The sequence below is a fragment of the Phyllostomus hastatus genome, unplaced genomic scaffold (genome assembly GCF_019186645.2).
Source record: "Phyllostomus hastatus isolate PE091 unplaced genomic scaffold, TTU_PhHast_1.1 phas_contig_38, whole genome shotgun sequence".
Classification (NCBI taxonomy): Eukaryota; Metazoa; Chordata; class Mammalia; order Chiroptera; family Phyllostomidae; genus Phyllostomus; species Phyllostomus hastatus.
Window position 1 is genome coordinate 28,200,808 of NW_025333869.1, and position 18,908 is coordinate 28,219,715.

The 18,908-nt window shown below is 37.2% G+C and overlaps 1 protein-coding gene across 3 annotated transcripts in view; it reads right to left on the minus strand.

Moving 5' to 3' along the window:
• The window catches only part of MYPN (myopalladin), a 113,265-nt gene that overhangs the window by 44,667 nt on the left and 49,690 nt on the right, over nucleotides 1-18,908 (minus strand). For all 3 annotated transcript variants that reach the window (XM_045841936.1, XM_045841938.1, XM_045841935.1), the window contains 5 exons: nucleotides 15,508-15,683; nucleotides 11,858-11,909; nucleotides 8,608-8,722; nucleotides 7,435-7,506; nucleotides 1,358-1,499 (listed from right to left, as the gene is read on the minus strand). In XM_045841936.1, coding sequence (XP_045697892.1) covers nucleotides 1,358-1,499; nucleotides 7,435-7,506; nucleotides 8,608-8,722; nucleotides 11,858-11,909; nucleotides 15,508-15,683 — 557 coding nt within the window. The remainder of the gene's footprint in view (nucleotides 1-1,357; nucleotides 1,500-7,434; nucleotides 7,507-8,607; nucleotides 8,723-11,857; nucleotides 11,910-15,507; nucleotides 15,684-18,908) is intronic.

An 18,908-nucleotide genomic window follows, 5' to 3' on the forward strand; every position in this document is an offset into this window, starting at 1 on the left:
CATACAGGTGTTCAATTAATGTTTACCAAATTGTAGGCACTCAGTCAGTAGTCATTAGTTACAATCTTCTACACTGATAGAATATTGAATTTTTTTCTTTTTTATCAATTTTATTGCCACTCAGAATGTATTATATTGTCACTGCCACTGCTGTTAAACTTAATAGTAGCTTGATTCATGTATCATACTGATTCATACTACAGTTTTGTGAGAGGCAGAAAACAAAAAAGCAGATAAATTTCCATGTGTTTTATGCTGAAATGGGTCAAGGTGAACGCACTTACATGACAAGAAAAGAAGAATTAACCACTTGACTATATAAGTAATTCTTACAATAAAAAAATCTAATATAAAAATGAGCAAAGGATGTGATCAGGTAATTTAAAAATAAAGAAATACAAAGATTAAGTAAATATGAAAAAAAGCTCTATCCAACATCTAATTAGTGAAGTGCAAATCAAAAGACGTGTTCCCACTTGGGGTCTATAAAATTAGTGAAGATAAAAACATATTGAATCCCCACAGTTAGTGAAAGTATGAGACAAAAGACATTCCCATGTATTGTTGGCTGTCGTGAGGCATAGCTAGGATGACATGTGTCCCAGTTCAGCTGGGACAGACCTGGTTTATTCCTGGGATCATTATGTAATTATTCATAGCACCCTCTTTCACTCCCCGAAGTGTTTCAGATTGGGTGATAAATTATGTGATCATCCTAAATTTAATTCAACCTTTTGAGATGGCATTTTCACAATATATATTACAAGTGTAAGAAAAGTTAATTTACAATAGCAATTCTCATACTTGAATTTATTTTATATTCACAAAAATTTTCTGGTAACATGCATTGAAGCATAGTTTATAACAGTAAATATTTGTGAACAATCTAAATGTTCAACAATAGGAAATTAGTTATATTGATATATCTTTAAAAGCAAGAAAGGCCTACATTTATTAACATGGAAAGATGTTCATTAAATGTTCAGTAAAAAAACTAATTTGCGAAAAGGAGTATGTTTTACAGTGCCATACAATATTATATCAGTTCCAAGTGTACAACCCAGTGATAAGACATTTATATAACTTACAAAATGCTCACTCCAATGAATCTAGTATTTATCTGACACCATAAAAGATTATGATTCATTTTTATTAAAGATATGCATGAAAAAATTTTTGGAGAATATACACCAAAATATTAATAGCATTTAGTTTGGGGGATTATGATTTCAAGTGATTTTTATTTTATCCTTTATTACTATATTTTAATTAACTGTTAAAAATTTATGAAATAAATGTATACAATATATTTATAAAAATTAATTATCAGATAAATATTTTTAAAGCATCAACTTACTTTTCTGTAAAATTCTAAAATCTGGAGAATCTTCTATCAAGGTCCCTTCTCTGTACCACTCAACTTTAGGAGATGGAGCTCCTTTCACTCTGCATTCAAAGACAACCAGCTGACCCTCAGAGGCTGATAAATTTTGTAACATCTATAATGAGAAGGATATTATTAGAACCAAAAAGTGTACATTTTGAAATCTAGTTCCAGTGCTGAATTTTAGGAAAAGATACTACTGCCTCTGTATTTGGATTTTCCCCAAATCTTCCACAGCTCTAACAGCTTCGATTCTGTGCATGTGCATTGTCTTTATGACCCTGTTTCCTCACTATCTTCTTCCTTTTCCTCTCTGTTGAAGTGCTGGACAAGTTTATTAAATACCAGGGAAAACATTTTTGAACAGATCCAAAAGATATTAATTTGTTGGTAAAGTACTTCTGTTCTTAAATGCCTACGTGGTTTCCAAAAATAATAACAATTTAAAAAATCTGCAGTGAGTATCTACTGGGGTACTCAGCATAAGAATAACGTATTTTTCCACACAAGAATATTGCTATCCATGAAGTGTAACATCACTTTGGCCCGAGTTACTGACTCTGTTTTTCTAGCTTTGCTTTATTTACATTGTATAGTCTTGGAAATTGACTTTTGTTTTGTTATTTTGTTTTCCTTATGTGTTCTTTACAGTATAGCCTCAACATCTGTTCAGGGATATAAATAATGACAATCTCTATGAAATCATAGTCACATGTCTCAGAGCCTTAGGTCATGGTGAAATATCTTGTAATTTTGTGAAGGTATTATTAAATGTTTTTCCATACTTTCACAAAAAAAGGTTTACAAAAACTATTTGGAACTGTAAAATATCAGTATATTCCATGATAGACTCTATGAGAGAATGGAACTCGCATTATCAAAACTAATCTTTCTCTCATCATGATTTGTGAACTTGAAGTCACACATTCGTGTAGAAGGTGATTCATTTGACTATGAAATGTTTCTTAGGTATGTGTGTGAGCACGTTTTTGTTTTTAACTTTGGACCAAATATTATAAACAGAAAGGTTATGATTAACTTCCTCCATAAGTTCTTTTAGTAACAAATGCTGCAATGCTTTCTATTATTACAATTTTGGGATCTGCAATTAGGATATAGTGAGTGGCTCAGAAAATCTTCAGAGAAGGGGGAATAGCCAATTTCTTTTTTTGCTTTTGTTATTCACTCATAAATATTTGGTGATTGTTTATAGCTCTTGTCTGAACAATTTATGGTATTTGGTGTATGGCCGTATTGTATTTATGGCATCTGTCTAAGGAATACCGGGGTGGGGATAACCATGTGGTTTTAGCTATAGTAGATTTTTACTTCAGAGGGGTGTCAGGGTGGCCAGGGGGTGTTGTAGTTCAAAGTTAGTGTTTTGTTCTTTTTCGTGTTTCCAAATTTATTTGCTGAAGTATTTCAGGGTGGGATTTCCACAGAGTGGTTTCTGGATTAATAAGGAATGATTTGATTAAAACCCTTTTTATTCCTTGTCTACTCAAAACAACATCTTCTAGTGACAAGAATGAAATGTTCTCAGTAAGCAGGGAACATCAGTGAGTCTTGAGTGCCCTAGCAGGCTGGTGAATGTGGCCCCATTCTGACATCTGAGCAAATTCTGTGTGAAAACAGAAATTTGGGGGCCTATTAAATACTTTAATGGTAGTCAGACATCTCCCTGGGATTCATATGTAATGGAGTTTCATTCCTTCTTCTTCTTCTTCTTTTTTTTTTAAGATTTTATTTATTTATTTTTAGAGAGGGGGAAGGAAGGGAGAGAGAAACATCAATATGCGAGAGAAACATTAATCGGCTGCCTTTCACAGGCCACCAGTCGGAGACCTGGCCTGCAACCCAGGCCTGTGCCCTGACTGGAAATCAAACCATGACCTTTAGGTTTGTGAGACAGTGAGCAATCCTCTGAGCCGCACCAGTCAGGGCTCTTTCCCTCTTCAGGCAAACAAATTAGAAAAACAAACAAGGAAACACAACCAACAAAAAAGGTGGTAATGGCAGAAGGAATTGAATAAATAAAATATGGCTCTTTTTAAAAACAGATGTAAGCAGAATGAGGTCAATTGATATATTTTGACATGGCTTGCAGTCCAGTTCAGATATATAAGCCAGTTCTCAATCTGCAGAGGTTATAGCAAAGCCCTGCATGAAAAAGGACCTCCTTTGGAGAATACGTTGCTCACAATTGAGGACAACATTATTATTATTATTAGTTACTTGACATTGACAGCCAAGACCTGTGTCCGATATGAGAGTTTAGCCAAGATACCTGGGTTACTGCAGTGTATGGAATATTCCCACTAAATGCCTGCGATATAGGATAGAAGCTGATTCCAGTGTGCCACATCGTCAATACTCAGTAAAGGAAGTGCCGAGGGATCATCTTACAAGCCCCTTAGAAAAAGTTGTTGAAAGTCATAGTTTGAAGGACAGTAATAGTGGTTGTTGCTGAAAACTGCTTCTCTACAAAAGTCTCATGGAAGGAACTGGCACACATTGTTGCACATCAGCGTTCAAAACAGTTGCACTATTTGCACACAGTGTAGACAGTGCCACGTTCACACCGGTAGTGAGTACTAGGTTGTTATTGATGGCACAGTGTGTACACTGTGTACAGACTTGATCATAATCATCCAAATTTCACTGAAGACAAATAAGGCAAATGAAACATTCCCCAACTGGCAAAGGTTAAGTCAGTCTTAACTAAGAATTATGGGTCTGGACTGAAGTCACTCTAACCAACTGTCCACAACCTCTTGAGGTAAACAGTATCCAAAGTGCAAATCTGTCTTGTGTGTCATCGCCATGCTGGTCATTTGGGAAGACATTCTTTGTAGGGTGACTTGACTATGCAGAGCCATTTGATATTGGAATTTTTTTTTCTATTCCCCCTAAAGACACTCAGACCCCACAAATCGATGAAAGCAGTAATTCCTTCTTAGCTGATGTGGAGGTTGTTCACCACAGAATAAATATTACTGTGTGCCTGCTTTGTGCCAAGCCCCGTGCCAAATGCTGTACTTGTGAGTTGAAAGGACACAGTTCCTACTTAGTAGATCCTACCCACAAATATAATGCAGGGATATCTTGAGGAAGGGCATCTTCCTTTTTGATTAAAAGATGTCAGCTACAAGGTTCATACTGTCATTTTATTTCTTTTTTTAATCTAGTTGACATTTTTGCAACTTGGAAGATGCTGCAAATGAATGTTTTTAATGCTTTAGGCCGGAATTGGATCAGAGCATTATTTACTGATAAAGAACTGTTTGACTGAGGACCCTTTGCCCCTTGATTGCCACAGGTGCCCTGCGCAACAGCTGAGTCAGTAAAGTCTCTGGAATTGTCAGGTTGGGAGAGGGGCCCGTGTAATCTTTAGAAAACTGGATCCAGTTACTGGTCCAGTTATTTCAGGGTTTCCTGCCTCTGATATTATATAATGAAAGCACACTTCTTTAAATTCTCACTTCCCCTGCCCCCTTGCACTCTTCAAATTACTGCTGAAGCAGCTGGAGCCAGGGCTGCTGCAGCCTTGAAAGTCCGCCAGAGCAGCTGCTGCTGGAGTGGGAGCGGTGTTAGGCGTAAGATTCTAATTTGATCACCTACCTCCCTTCACACTCAAGAAGTGTGAGCACTGTTTTTCCCCCATAAATAGAGTGAAAGTGTCTTTGATACTGATAGAGGATGAAGGATGGTCTATCGCTGTAAAATATTTAAACACATAGGTATCACCTGTGATCATAGCAGTGACCTAACACATAGAATCTCTGTCTTCTCTCGAACTCTACCACTGTTTTGTTGGGTGGCCCTCTTTTTAATTTTAGCCTTAAAAAAAAAGACAATACCTGTACATCCCTATCATCACATAAGGCACAAGGAGTTAAATAAAACTCTGCTCTATAACTGACATTTAAAAAAAATTGACTTCTTGCCATTGCTGTACTGGCAGAGAAATGCTTTGTTGGGCAGTATAGAAAGTGAGTCATGGGGGTTGAAATGCCAGAAGTTTCTAATGAAGTAAATAGAGTGGAAATAACTCTAATAAACATATGCAAATGATCAGTTATCATGGCTCATGCCACATGATTACCACCGCTTGTGGCTCTGACTCAGAAATTTTCTAAGGACACTGGCAGTGACTATGACCTCAATCCTGCCTGCCTTGATGGAAACTAACGCAAGCATGCTGTTGCTGGTAAGTGTCTCTGGAATCTGAGTCAGCCTATCATAGTCCCCATGTCTGAACAATCCTGGCCTCATTTAGGGAGGCAAAAGCATGCATCTGAGGGCTCAGAAAGCCTGATCAGAGTTTGGGCCTTTGTATTAAGGACCATTTTCCCACCATCTAATGGTTGTTTTTTTTAATTTGTTGTTTAGATTTATCTAACAAACAACATATACTAGTGATTATTCATTTTCCCCTTTTTATTTATCAGATGCATATATGTATTTGCCAATCAGCATCTAATTAGAATGAGGTAATCAGAGTCACCATATAAAGGCAGCTAAACCTGTTGTTCTGATTGGTCCATGAAAATAAAATGTAAAGAATAAGCATTAAAGTCCTACTGTACTTTTTGGAATAATAAAAATGACTTTGAACCTAATATTACATTTATGTATTCTGATCTAGGTATTAGAGATAGCCTTCAAGGTACTTGAGAGAGACAGAAAAGTAAACAATTTTATTATTGTGCTGAATGTTGTACCTGAAGTTAGCACCAGGTGATACAGATGCAGGGGAGATAGAGCACCCAGGAAGATTTAAAAGTGAGTGAGAGGGGCAGTTTGTAGTGAGGCAGAGAAAAGAGGAGGGGATTAGGTATACATATTATTCTGTGATTTAGTTGCCTTTGAAGAGTCAGCACTGTCTCCAGGATGTGACAAATGGGCATAACAAATTAAAGTGTCTCGATTTCTGGGGCACTTAAGCTCTGTTTTAAGGCAAAGTGACTTAGCAGTGAAATAAGAGACAGATAGCTCTATTAGCTATAGTACACATACGTGCACACATTCATTTGTAACTCTTCATCAAAGTCTTATATTTGCCAAGTCACAACATATTGCTTCCCTACTTCAAGTCTTTGAAAAATGCAATGCTAAAATTCTAAAAGTAGTTTACAAAAAATGGATCTGAAAAATCAAGAGGCATCTTGTTTCACATGAGAATGTTGAGCTAACTAATATGCATATGGATAAACATGTCTCACTCAAGACTCTGGTTGATTTTGGAAAACTATCTTGGATGAACTGATATGGTGGAACTATCCTAAAAAAATTTAATGTAACTCAATTTTTTTACCTTTTAATTTATTGCCTTGTATAACATATAAACTAAGCCAATATTTTACAAGTGAAAGAACATTGAGCAAGAATTGGGAAAACATGTTTCTAGTCTTGATTCTACTGCTAACTAGTTTTGTGACGCTGGATAAATTGCTTAATCTCTCTGGTTCTCACTTGTTGTTGTTGAGGTTTTTTTTTTCCATTTGTAAACAAAAGTCCTTGGGTAAAACTTCCAGTTCTAATACAAAGACTGTGAGACCCAGAACTAATGCCATTGCAATAGTTGATACCAGGAAATAGAAAAATAGGATTCATTGTCCTAGAATGAGGCTTTATATTAAATTAAGCCTCTTAGAACATTTAACTCCACCTGACTGAGCACCAAAGACATTTTTTGGTGCAAGTTTGTTCTTTTGAAAGTTCATCCAGAGAAACCTTTGGAGTATTAAGTGGCTAGAAACTTATCACCTGACCCCTAGGTGTGGCTATTGTGTTTAACAGCAATAAGGTTATCACCTTAGAGATCAACGTGGTAAGTGGGGAAGACATTTCTTTCATTACACAAACTGTTACTAGAAATCTGGGACTTGAATGACGTGGTAACAACTACTGAAAACCCCAAATCCTATACTGTACTTTTAACAGACCAAAATCCTGAGATAAAACCAGTAAATATTGGATCTTACAAATTTGTTTGGGTACTGGAGTGTATTTAAAGCCATGACAGAAAGAAGTAATATTTTGATTACCTTTGTAAACACAGGAGCTGCAATGATAGGTTTTCCATCCAGTCCTTGCAAATAGTTGGTAGGGCTCCGACACTGTTAGAAGGGAATGAACAATAGATTTACTGTCCCTATCATTATTGGATACATAAATAAGTAAACACAACACATTTATAGAATTTGGTGTATGAAATTAATATAAAACCAAAAGACTGACATTTTCTAAGTCTATGAATCACAGATTTCAAATTTTATACTGAATTGACTGGGCTTTTTTTCTAGGTCATTGTGGCTGTAAATATGTGCCCACCACCTCACAAATGAAGCTAAATCCCTGAAGAGTTACCATAGAACTCCTGAGCCTCCACAGATCACGATTTGAAAACTATTAGATTAGAACTAAAATGTGACCCCTTCTGCATTACTAAATGGCTTAGATAAGTCACTGTTTAAATTTTTTAAAAATGGTTTTATGTCAATTAAATATCAATAAAGCATTACAAATATGTTTGCATTAGTATGATTTTATATTTTTAGATCTATGGTATCTCATATGTGTGTGTGTGTGTGTGTGTGTGTGTGTGTGTGTATTTATATATATATGCCTAGAAAATGCATGCAATTATCTGCTAGAAACTATTAAAAGAGGGTATCTCTGAAGAGTGGGGGCATGAGAGTAGAACCTTAAGTTTTACTTAATATATTTCTATATTTTTTTAGTGTTTTCACATTAAGCATGTGTTATTATTATCATCAGCATCACCATCATCATCAACTTGAAGAATGAGAGGCTTTAATGTATTTTAAAAAATAATTTCATGGTTGTTATCTTAGAAAGTAGACTTCTTTACAGCTCCATGAAACTGAGTTTTCTGATATAGAGTTGTCTTGGGCCGTTGTGAGAACCGTATCAATAACCTAATGCCAATAAAGCTGGAATTTTAGAGACTAATTTGTAAAGAGTTTTTTTTCCTATGAAAGTTGCCTATGAAGCTAAAGAATATGTTCTCAAAGCAATAGGAACCACTGATACTGTACATCAGAAGTACAGCTTATCATGATCATAGAAGTGTGTTACCTAAGGCCATTATGAAGGTGCAACAGAGAAGAACATGATCATGTCATACAAGATGGTCATGGTCACAGTGCCTGTCTGTCACAGTCCCTGGCATTTGCATTTCACTTAGCTTCTTGTACCTGCTGGATGATTGGCACACTCGGCTGGGCCACCACATGTTGGGCTTGGGGTGCTGCTGAAGGAATGGCTGCAGAAGTAGTGGGAGGGGATGACACCTCATTTGGCTTCTGGACTCTGAGAAATGATTAAAATATGTATAAACAGACCTATCATTTCTTGTGAAAATTCTTTCAGCAAAGTTAGTCATGTTATCCCTGCTTATAGTTAGATGTAATACAAATCTTTGGTCAACAATATTCCACAAGCTATTACTGAGAGCTTCTTTGTTCTACACTTTGTTGAATGTAAACAGGAAGAGGATAAAATACCATTCTTGTTCTTGAGTTAGTTGCTCTCAGCCAAGCTGGAGACTTGTGCATATTTACAACCGAGAGTCCAGACAACTGCTATGACTGAACATGTGCAGAAGATAATTTTTGAGATTTGTCTTGTTGTTGCCCTCTGTATTTTCCCTCCCCCTCCTATTTCAAGCAAGACACCAACCAAGCTTTGTAAATCTTTGCTTCTGGGATTTTGGCATGGCAGAAAGATGAAATAGCCTGAGTCAATGAGCTCTTCAAGTTTACACAAACTAAAGAGATTCTTTGAAGGGCAAGAGAGCCAAGAAATATTCTTAAAGAGGATACAGAGGGGAGATTATTTTAGTTTTGTGGATCTTGCCAGAGAACCTGACAAGAGGGAGAACCTGAGTCCAGAGGGGATGGTAACCCCTGTGATTAAAGGGTCCCACTCTCGCTAAAGTTATCAGTACCCAAGTGTATCAGGAAGCACTGCGCTCAAAGGGAACTTGAAGTCTGGAACATGGGCCTCTCCCTTGTGTGGGTAGGTGACAGATGACAGAATGGGTTTCCATTTCGTTTATTTCTTTTAAAAGATTTTATTTATTTGTTTTTAGACAGAGAGGAAGGGAGGGAGAGAAACATCGACTGGTTGCCTCTCACATGCCCCCCGCCAGGACCTGGCCAGCAACCCAGCATGTGCTCTGACTGGGAATTGAACTGGTGACCTTTCAGTTTGGGGGATGATGCCCAACCCACTGAACCATGCTAGTCTGGGCCCTTTTTGTTTAGATGTTACCTCTGTCTGCCTCAGCTTCCTTGTTTCTCAAATGGGAAAATAATTTTTTTACCTCATAGGGTTTTTGTGAGGGTTAAAGAAGGTAATTCATGTTGGATGCATAGAGCAGTGTTTAACATCAAACACTATTTGTATCCATATCCATATCTATAGCCCAAGGATCTTTTCACAATCATGGAGGAGGAAGGGGACATCCAATAATGACTGATTAAATATTTTCCTAGCCAGGTAAGTTGGGGCCTCAGAAGCAGAATTATGTCATGATACAGAGGCTATCAGTGTTCCCAAAGCACCTATTTTCTTTTTCTACAATAATGGAAACCCTGACTTTTTTACATGGCTACTCTAAATGAAGACCTCATTTCCCAACCTTCACTGAAGGTAGTGTGCCCACGTGACTACTTTCTGGTTATGAAATATGAGGAATAGTGATGTATGTGATGTAAGAGAAATGACCTTAAAAGAAGGGCAGGGCATGCTCTCATTTCTTCCAGTTTTAGACTTAGAAGATGAGAGGCCACACCTTAGAATTAGATGAAGGAGAAAGCTGAAAGCAGACTGGAACTCAGTGGACTGTGAAGTGGGTTTAGCAGCTAAATCCATATTTTTTATGCAAATGAGAAATAAATATCTGTCTTATTTAAGTCATTATTTTGAGAGTCTATTACACATATCTGAAGCTAAATCCTACCTATCACAAGTAGATATAAAGAAAGTAAACAAATGAAATTTTTCTTGTTTATTTAAGGATGTGTATCAAAATTAATACACATTAGGCTTATAACTATATTATGAAAGCCTTGAGGAAGGAGGCATAAATGTGCAATGGAAGAGAAGTTTATTATAGACTGGGTTTTGAAGACTAGGCAGAGAAGGAGATAGGACATTCCTAGCAAAGTGCACAGCTTGAAGAAGGGGGCAGGGATTAACTGTACATTGTGTGAGTGATATGGTAACAGTGTGTAGAGCTTGAGGTAGGGGAGTGGGGAGGAGAGGGCAAGAAGGCCTGGTTGATACTCTACTGAATAAGGCTTTGTGTGCCATGTTAAGATTTTAAAAAAATGTTTGTTTTGTATTTTATTTTCCTGTAGATAGTTTTTTAAGTCAAGAAAATGATTGGATCAGAATTATTTTTTAGAGAATAACTGGTTGTATTTGGAAATTATAAAAAAGAAAAAGGCTGGGGTACCTGTAAGGAGGTGACTGGCAATAAAGAGGCAGGAAAAAAGGAGAAACTGAATTGAAGCCATGAGAATAAGGAAGTGAGTTGAAGGGAGAAATCATCTACTCTGGCTATCAATTTTCATATCTGGACAAAAGCAAAAAGCAAATTGTCATTTCAAGGTAGGCCTACAAAAAGGATTTTGAAGAATAAGATATAATTTCTGCCCTTAAAGAGTGATTACTCCCTGTAAGGGAGGACAGAACATGCAAACACAGCCAACAACTCTCTAACCAGTCTTCCAAATATTGCTGCTTGTTTCAGGTGGTCTCAAGGAATGGCTATTCTGTTTCCAGTTCTCATGCCTTCTCTCCACAGCATGCTCGGCCACAATGACCTTCTCTCTCTTGTTTGGGGGTGTCCACTGACTGTTCTTTCAAGCTTCTGCTGAAGGCCACCAACTATGTATCACCTTTCCTGATCTCTCTTTCCCTCCTCAACCAATTGAGTTTTTTATACCAAGTCTTTTGCACCTTGCACATAATTGTCTATTATACTTTATTACTCTTACTATCTATATGCTTGATATATATTTCTTGCTATATTTGCTATGTATTTCATTCTACTAGACTGTAAATGGGAAGGCAGGAAGTATCTGATTTTTCTTAGTGCCCATTGCATCTTGTGAAGTGTGTGGGATAGAGTAGGTACTTAATCAATATTTGTGGAAAGTAATGAATAGGTGAAAATAACAGTTTAGTACTCGGTACAATTGTTCCACAAAAAGGTGGACTTGCCTAGGTCACTCACATATATAATTTAGTATCACCAGCTTTTGTGTTCTTGTGAATAGTGTTATTTAGTCAAAAAACATGAATTTTTTGAACCACTGTTTTTTTCACTCTGTAGATATAGGTATGATAATATTTCATTGGTTATACCTCATTTTTAAAATATTAGAAATGTTAAAATTAATCTGCTAGGCAAGACTTAAGCAAAATTAGAATTACCGATTCATTTCTTCCTTGTTAGGGTCCCCTTCTGAGTCAGAAGAAGAAGCCCCTGGAAATAGAAAAACAAGACATGAAACTTTTATGCTAATTTTTAAACTGGTTCCAAGGCATTTGAAGACCTATAGAATTTCAGACCTAGAAATGAACTCAGTGATTCCCTATACTAACAGTCACTTTTACATATAAGGAAAGAGACCCTAAGGAGATGAAGGACTTGCTCAAGGTCACATGGCTAATTAGTGATAGAGTTCCAATTAACTGGTCCAAATTCCAAATGTTCTTGTATATAAAACACTTGCTGATGCCTTCGGACTAACAAAATACTCTTTGAAGACATTAATATGGTGTCCATCAATTCTCTTGCTCCTGACCCACACAGATTAAATAGAAGAAGGGATTATGCGTATGTTGGATTCCAAACATTGTAGGTGTAGGTGGATGCTCTTCCTTCCAGTCCTAATATTAACAGTCACATTTCATCTTAGGAGTGGGGTGTTTGAAGCTCTGTTGCCACAAATTTAAAAAAATCAGCGATCCAATCTCAGCACTCTTGAGTAGAGCTTTGATCCTGGATTTACTTCTTAATATAGTGAATTCCAGAAAGATTTAACAGAGCTAAATCTGGGGGCATTTATTGTACTCCAAAAATTTGAGAATGAATACATACAATACAATTCTATTCATTTATTATTCATTATTAGTATCTTTATTCACACATCTATTCAATAAATGTTTATCAGATACCCACTACGTACTTGGCACTATGTTGGAGACACAGAAGAATGAGACAGTACCAGCCTTACAATCTAGTTTGTAAATGGGCACTTATACCATAATACTACAATATTTAAGTGCTGAAACCAAGGCATACATAAGGTATTATAGCTGATAAAAGTGCTGAAGAATGGTTCTCAGAAAAACCCAGTGGATGAGATAAATGCAAGAAAACCCCCTTATCATAGATATATAAGGAACATAAATTGATTTATTCCCTAAAATTAGTCATATAAATTTGGTGCTGATATCAATCCTTTCCAAGGCTGCCTAATGGTCTCCCTTCTTTTACCCTTGAAGCCCTGTGGTATATTCTCACCCAGGAGCCAGAGTGACCCTGTTAAAAGCTATGTCAGATCATGTCACATCTCTGTTCAGAATTCTCTATAGCTTCCCATCTCCCTCAGAGTACTAGTCAAAGTCCTTGCAAATGACTTTTGAAGACCTATATAATCTGCTCACCTTCCTCCTCCCATCTTGAGCCCATCTTGAACTTTTGACCTAACTGATCCTTTCTTCCTTGTTTCCTCCACCCTGGCCACATTGACTCATCTCTGTAAGACAGGCACACTCCTACCTCAGGACCACTGCACTTGCTTATTTCTCTGCCTAGAGTTCTTTTCCCTTGAATATCCTTATGGCTCATTGCTTCCTTTCCCCCAGGTCTTCACCTACATGTCGCCTAGTTAGTAAGGTCTTCCTTGATCACTCTATCTAGAATTGCAGCCTACACACACACACACATCCATACTTCCTATCCCCTTTTCTTCCTTTCTATGCATATTCCTTCCATAGTGTATGTGTATATATATTATATATATAATGAGAATAATATATATATTTTTCTCATTTATATACAAATAAATAGATATCTATATCTATCTATCTATCAAGAGAATAAAATATATATTGGTCACTCCCCCTGGCTCCTGGCACAGAACCCCTAAAACCCTTAAAATTTCCTAAGTGATGAGCCCTTTAGAGCATCTCTTTTTCTAATTTGTCTTTGACCGCATTCCTAATACAGGGCTCCTAAAACTCATATGAAGTCCTAAGTGATAAGGGTGCTAGGTGCATATTTTGTCCTAATAAGATAACTGGGTGGGCTCTTCTCTGGTTCCTGGATGGGGGCTGATCACCAGAAAGACTGAGCCATGATTAGAAGCTTGGAATTTTCAGCCCCATCTCCAATTCCCTAAGGAGTAAAGAGGGGCATGAAATGGAATAAATAATTGATCATGCATATATGAGGAAGCCTCCTTAAAATCTGATGTGAACACCGGCCCACAAGTGTCTGTGGTGTTATGGATGAGATACGAGACAAATTCACATGGACTACCAAGTGCTGTGGGGAAAAGGGATGGTGCGGCCATTCTTTCAAGAGGAAAGCTTCCCGACCCTTGCCTTGACAGGTTTTATTGGGTTCAATTTGCATGGGAATAAAGCTCATCAATCATTGTCAGGCAGAAATGATTAAATAATAGATAACATTCAAAGAACTCTGAGGGCCTATTTTGAGTCAGGGTCAGATAGCTACAGGGCCATAAAACTTTGGGGAACAAACTCACTTCCTGCTTGGTCCTTTATTATATAAATTGAGGGTATTAGCAAAGTAGGCTTCACAGGATTTTGCGTATTCTGTCTTAGGTCTGATAGCCCTAGGGAACCCACCCTTTCCAGCATAGGGCTGTACCCACCACTGGTATTGTTTCAGGCTTAAGGCATTGTTTCAGGCTTAAGTCAGGCAGGGGAAGTAAGGCAGCCAAGAGATTAGGAGACTTCTTGCAGACAGAATGAGAACTCAGGCTATGTCAATGCCAAGGGGTGAGGGTCCTTCACCCCTTTTTCTATAGCCCCCAAGTCCTTCCCTGGGGGCCCCCATGATTGTGCCTGTCTTAGATCATCCCTCCCTTGAGGAATCTTACCTGTCATTGGCTAACTGATCAAGCATTGGGGGCCAGGCAGGGTGAAGTAAAAGAGGCAGAAGCAGCACCCCTGCCAGGGAGATAAGCTTTGTCTCCTTAGTGGCTTATGGTCCTAAGGTTGCTCACTCAGCCTTAGCCATGGGGTGGGATTACAGCTTCTGAAACCAGACAGGGTGGTTCCCAACAAAAATCTCAATAGTATGGGGGTTTGGAGAGCTTTCAGGTTGGCAAACACATCCACACCCTGAGGGTGACACTCCCCAGTTCCACAAGGACAGAAGTTCCTACACTCTGGACCCTTCCAGAGCTCATCTTCTTTATCTACTCATCTGTATACTTTATCCATCTGTATACTTTATCATATAATTTTATAAACTGGTTAAGTTTTTTTCTGAGTTTTGTGACCCACTCTAGCAAATTAATCAAAACTGAGTAGGGGGTCATGGGAACCTCTAATTTGTAGCCAAGCCAGATAGAAACTGTGGGTAACCTGGGGACCTATTATTTGTGATAGACATCTGAAGTGAGGTGGGAGCAATCTCATAGGATAGAACCCTTAACCTATTAGATCTGACACCATCTCCAGGTAGATGGTGAGATAAATTGTAGGATACCTAAATGGTGTCTTGGAGAATTGCTTGTTGATATGGAAAGCAATCCCCCTCCCTGCCCCCAACACACACACACATTGGAATTGGTAATCTGAACCATTTCATATACCTATCATGTCATGTATCTTATTTATCGACCTCATTTATTTTATGTCTCTACATTACACTATAAATTCCATCTTTCCATGAACCTAAGAATTTTTGTCTACTTGGTTCACTTTTGTTATCCCCACTGCCTAGAAGTGCGTGTGGTAAAGTAAGCCCTCAATAAATATTTATTTATTATAACTATATGTCTTACTAACAAGTGCCATGTTCCAAGAGTATTTTGCTTTACCTTCTATATAAATCTCAGCAGAGGTTGAATCTGTCCCATAGATGTTAGAAGCAAAGCAGGAATATCGTCCTGTATCCTCTTCAAAGGCTTCAGCAATGGTCAGTGAGTGCAGATTTCCCGCCTGGACAATATGAATGTCTGGGGAATTTTCAAGCTCCTTGCCTTCACAATACCACCTGTAAGGAAGGAGATATTGGACACAACTGAAATGTGAGAATTAATAACACAGATGGCTCCAGATGTTCCTAAAGAAGAGAACTGTGACAAACTTAGAGTGAGAACATGAAATAATGCATTACTGTAGTATAATTTAATTGTAACAATGAGAACACCTGGCAGTATTCTAAGCACATTGACCCTTTACTCAGAAAATTAGAAAGTGACTTCTGTTAAGAATCATACAACTGTGAGAAGATGGATGAGAAGGCAAATACAGCCAACTACAAAGAGCAGGATTTTTAATGTGGAAATTGGTTTCTCCTAAAAAGACTTATAGCTTTCTATAAGTAAGTACATGTTCAGTTTATTTGAAGAGGAATCTAAGGAGTATTAAAGGTTCATGAAGTTGAGTGTGCCCATTCCCTACTACAAAATTTCATCTGATGTAGCTAAATAAAAACATTTTGTTAGTTAGTTGAGTCATCAAAGTAAGGAGAGTGCATCATAGTCACACAGGAGTGGCCCAACTGTAAAAATAACCTAAGTATATGTCTTTAGGTTATGGTATTTTATTTTAATTCTTCATACATAAAGACAAAAGTTTTTATTATAACATAATTTTTGACCAAAAGTTTATACAGAATAATACATAAAATAAAGTTTAATATGTGGAGGGGCATAATAAGAGGAAGCAATACTAAAATTACAGGGAAATACCATTTCTCATATAATAGATTGGCAAAAGTGTGAAAGTTTGACCATTCTGTTACACTGCTGGTAGAAATGTAAAATGGTACACCTCCTAAGAAAGGCATACGGCAACAAGTGCCAAAATTACAGATGCATCTGTCCTTTGACTCAACGATCTGACTTGTGGGAATCTATCATACAGATACACTTGCATACATACAAAATGACAAATGTACAGGTTACTCATTTAAATAGCAAATGATTGGAAACAACCAAAGTGTCCATCACTGGGTACTGGTACAGCCATATAGAACTATGCAGTCTAAAAAGAGGATGAGATCACTATGTATGGATATAGAAAGAAAGTCAAGATAGAGTTAAAATTTTAACAGTAAGGTGCAGAATAGTGTGTATAGAGAGCATTGTATAAAAAATGTGGGAGTTGAAAAATCTGAAAACCAAGTGCCTATTTAGAGATGTCAATGATAAAGAAACTAGTTTGTACATCAGAACCCCAGCAAGTTTCGGGATCTGGAGACACAAGTTTGGGGATGTGGAAACACACTAACAATGAGGGAGGAGACATGGAACTTAAAATAGCGTAACTTATTTCAGGTTTGGGAAATGAGCATTTAGATCCCCACAGCAGGTCGGCACCCTCTCTTCAGTTCCGGGATGCCCCAGAATGAAGGCTGAGTTGCTGCCTGCATGAGCAGCTGCTCCACCTTGAAAACAAGGCTTCAGGAGGGATTTCTCTAGGGAAAAACAAATGGGCCTGATGACTTTGGAACAGAGTATTTAGGAGATGGTTTACAAATGTATTGGATACTGGAGACAAATTTGTGATGGGACCACAGAGCTAAGCACATAAAAAACAAGATAGTAAACAACTTCAGGTCAAAGTAAAAAGTTGTACCAGCAAGGAAACATTCATTTTATCCTACTGGGCTTGGCAGTGAATAACACTTACACAGTAACAAAAAAGGTAAACATTAAATCTTTTTTTACTGTATTTTTTCATTACCATTTAGTCCCCTTATACCCCCCTTCTCCCCCAGCTCCACAAACACCACATGTTGTCCGTGTCCATGAGTCCTTTTTCCTTTTTTCTTCAATCCCTCCACCCCCTGCTCCCGCCTTAGCTGCCATCCTGCTCTCTATGTATGAGTCTGTCTCTTAAATCTTCTTTTAAAGAAAAGTGTGCTGGGATTACATTGAGGTGATGCAGAGAGGAACAACGGAGGTGCTGGTTTAGTGAAGGGGTGCTAAACCCCCATCTTCTGAAACAGGAAGTCAATAGAAAACAGCTAATATCAGCACAGCAAGCAAAAATGGCATAAACATTACCCTGGTTCTCAAAGTGTAGTTCATGTTCTGTGAAGGCAAAACTATTTTCATACAATACTAAGACATTTGTCTTTTCACATGTTGACATTTACACTAATGGTGCGAAAGTCACAGTGGGTAAAATTGCTGGTGCTTTAGCAGCACAGATTAAGGTACTATCTAAATTGACTAGTGGTCATTGTGTTCTTCACTACCACACTCAGTTTTTTTTTTTTTAAATCCAGTTTTACTTAAACATATCCTTGATGAAGCAGAAAAATCATTACCTAAAAAAATCTCAACCTTGAGTGCACGTCTTTCTAACATTCTGGGTGGTGAAATGGGAAGTAGCACAAGTCATTTCTACTGGATATGAAAACGGATGGTGTGATTTTTTTTTTTAGTCGAACTAGGCGCTGATGAGCAACTGATGGATTATGGTTATTCTGACTTGGCTATTCGATAGTCATTTCCTCAAAAAGAAGAAAGTGTGCCTGTCATTTCAAGTAAAAATAACTGATAACATTTGTTGTCATTGAAAATATTCGAGCTTTCAGGGAAAAATAAGAGTTTTGGAAAACCTGGATCCCCCACAGTAAGTGTAGGGCTTCCTAATGCTTAAAGACTTTTAGTGAAATCAATGATGAATCAATGAAAGTAACAAAAGTGATTTTAAAAAATGTCATGTAATAAAATATGTCAACATTTGGAAGATCTGCATTACTCATTTTCCAAATGACCACAATAGATGATGTTACCCAAAGTTAAAGGGTTTTACTATAGCAGAGTATAAAATTCATTGGTATAGTTTCAGATTTCACATTGCTGCTAACCTTAAAGAAACTGGAGCTAGTTGAATTTGAAAGTAGTATCAAACAACAATAGCAGCATTATCTGAAAATGTTATTAAAATAGTCTTCTTTTTCTCAAATACATATCTATATAAGGCTGGATTTTAAAAATTTAGTTCAACCCACACAGCATATTATAACAAACTGAATGCAGAAGCAAATAGGATAATCCAGCTGTCTTCAGTGAAGACAGACATTAAAGAGATTTGCAAAAAATGTAAAACAATGGCACTCTTCTCACGAAATTTTTGAAAATAGTTTTTTAAATAAAATGATTTGTTAGCATGTTTACTATTATTTAAATATGGATAAGTAAATAAGTAAAACATTTCTTAGTTTTAATTTCTAATGTGAAAATTACCATATAGATATAAC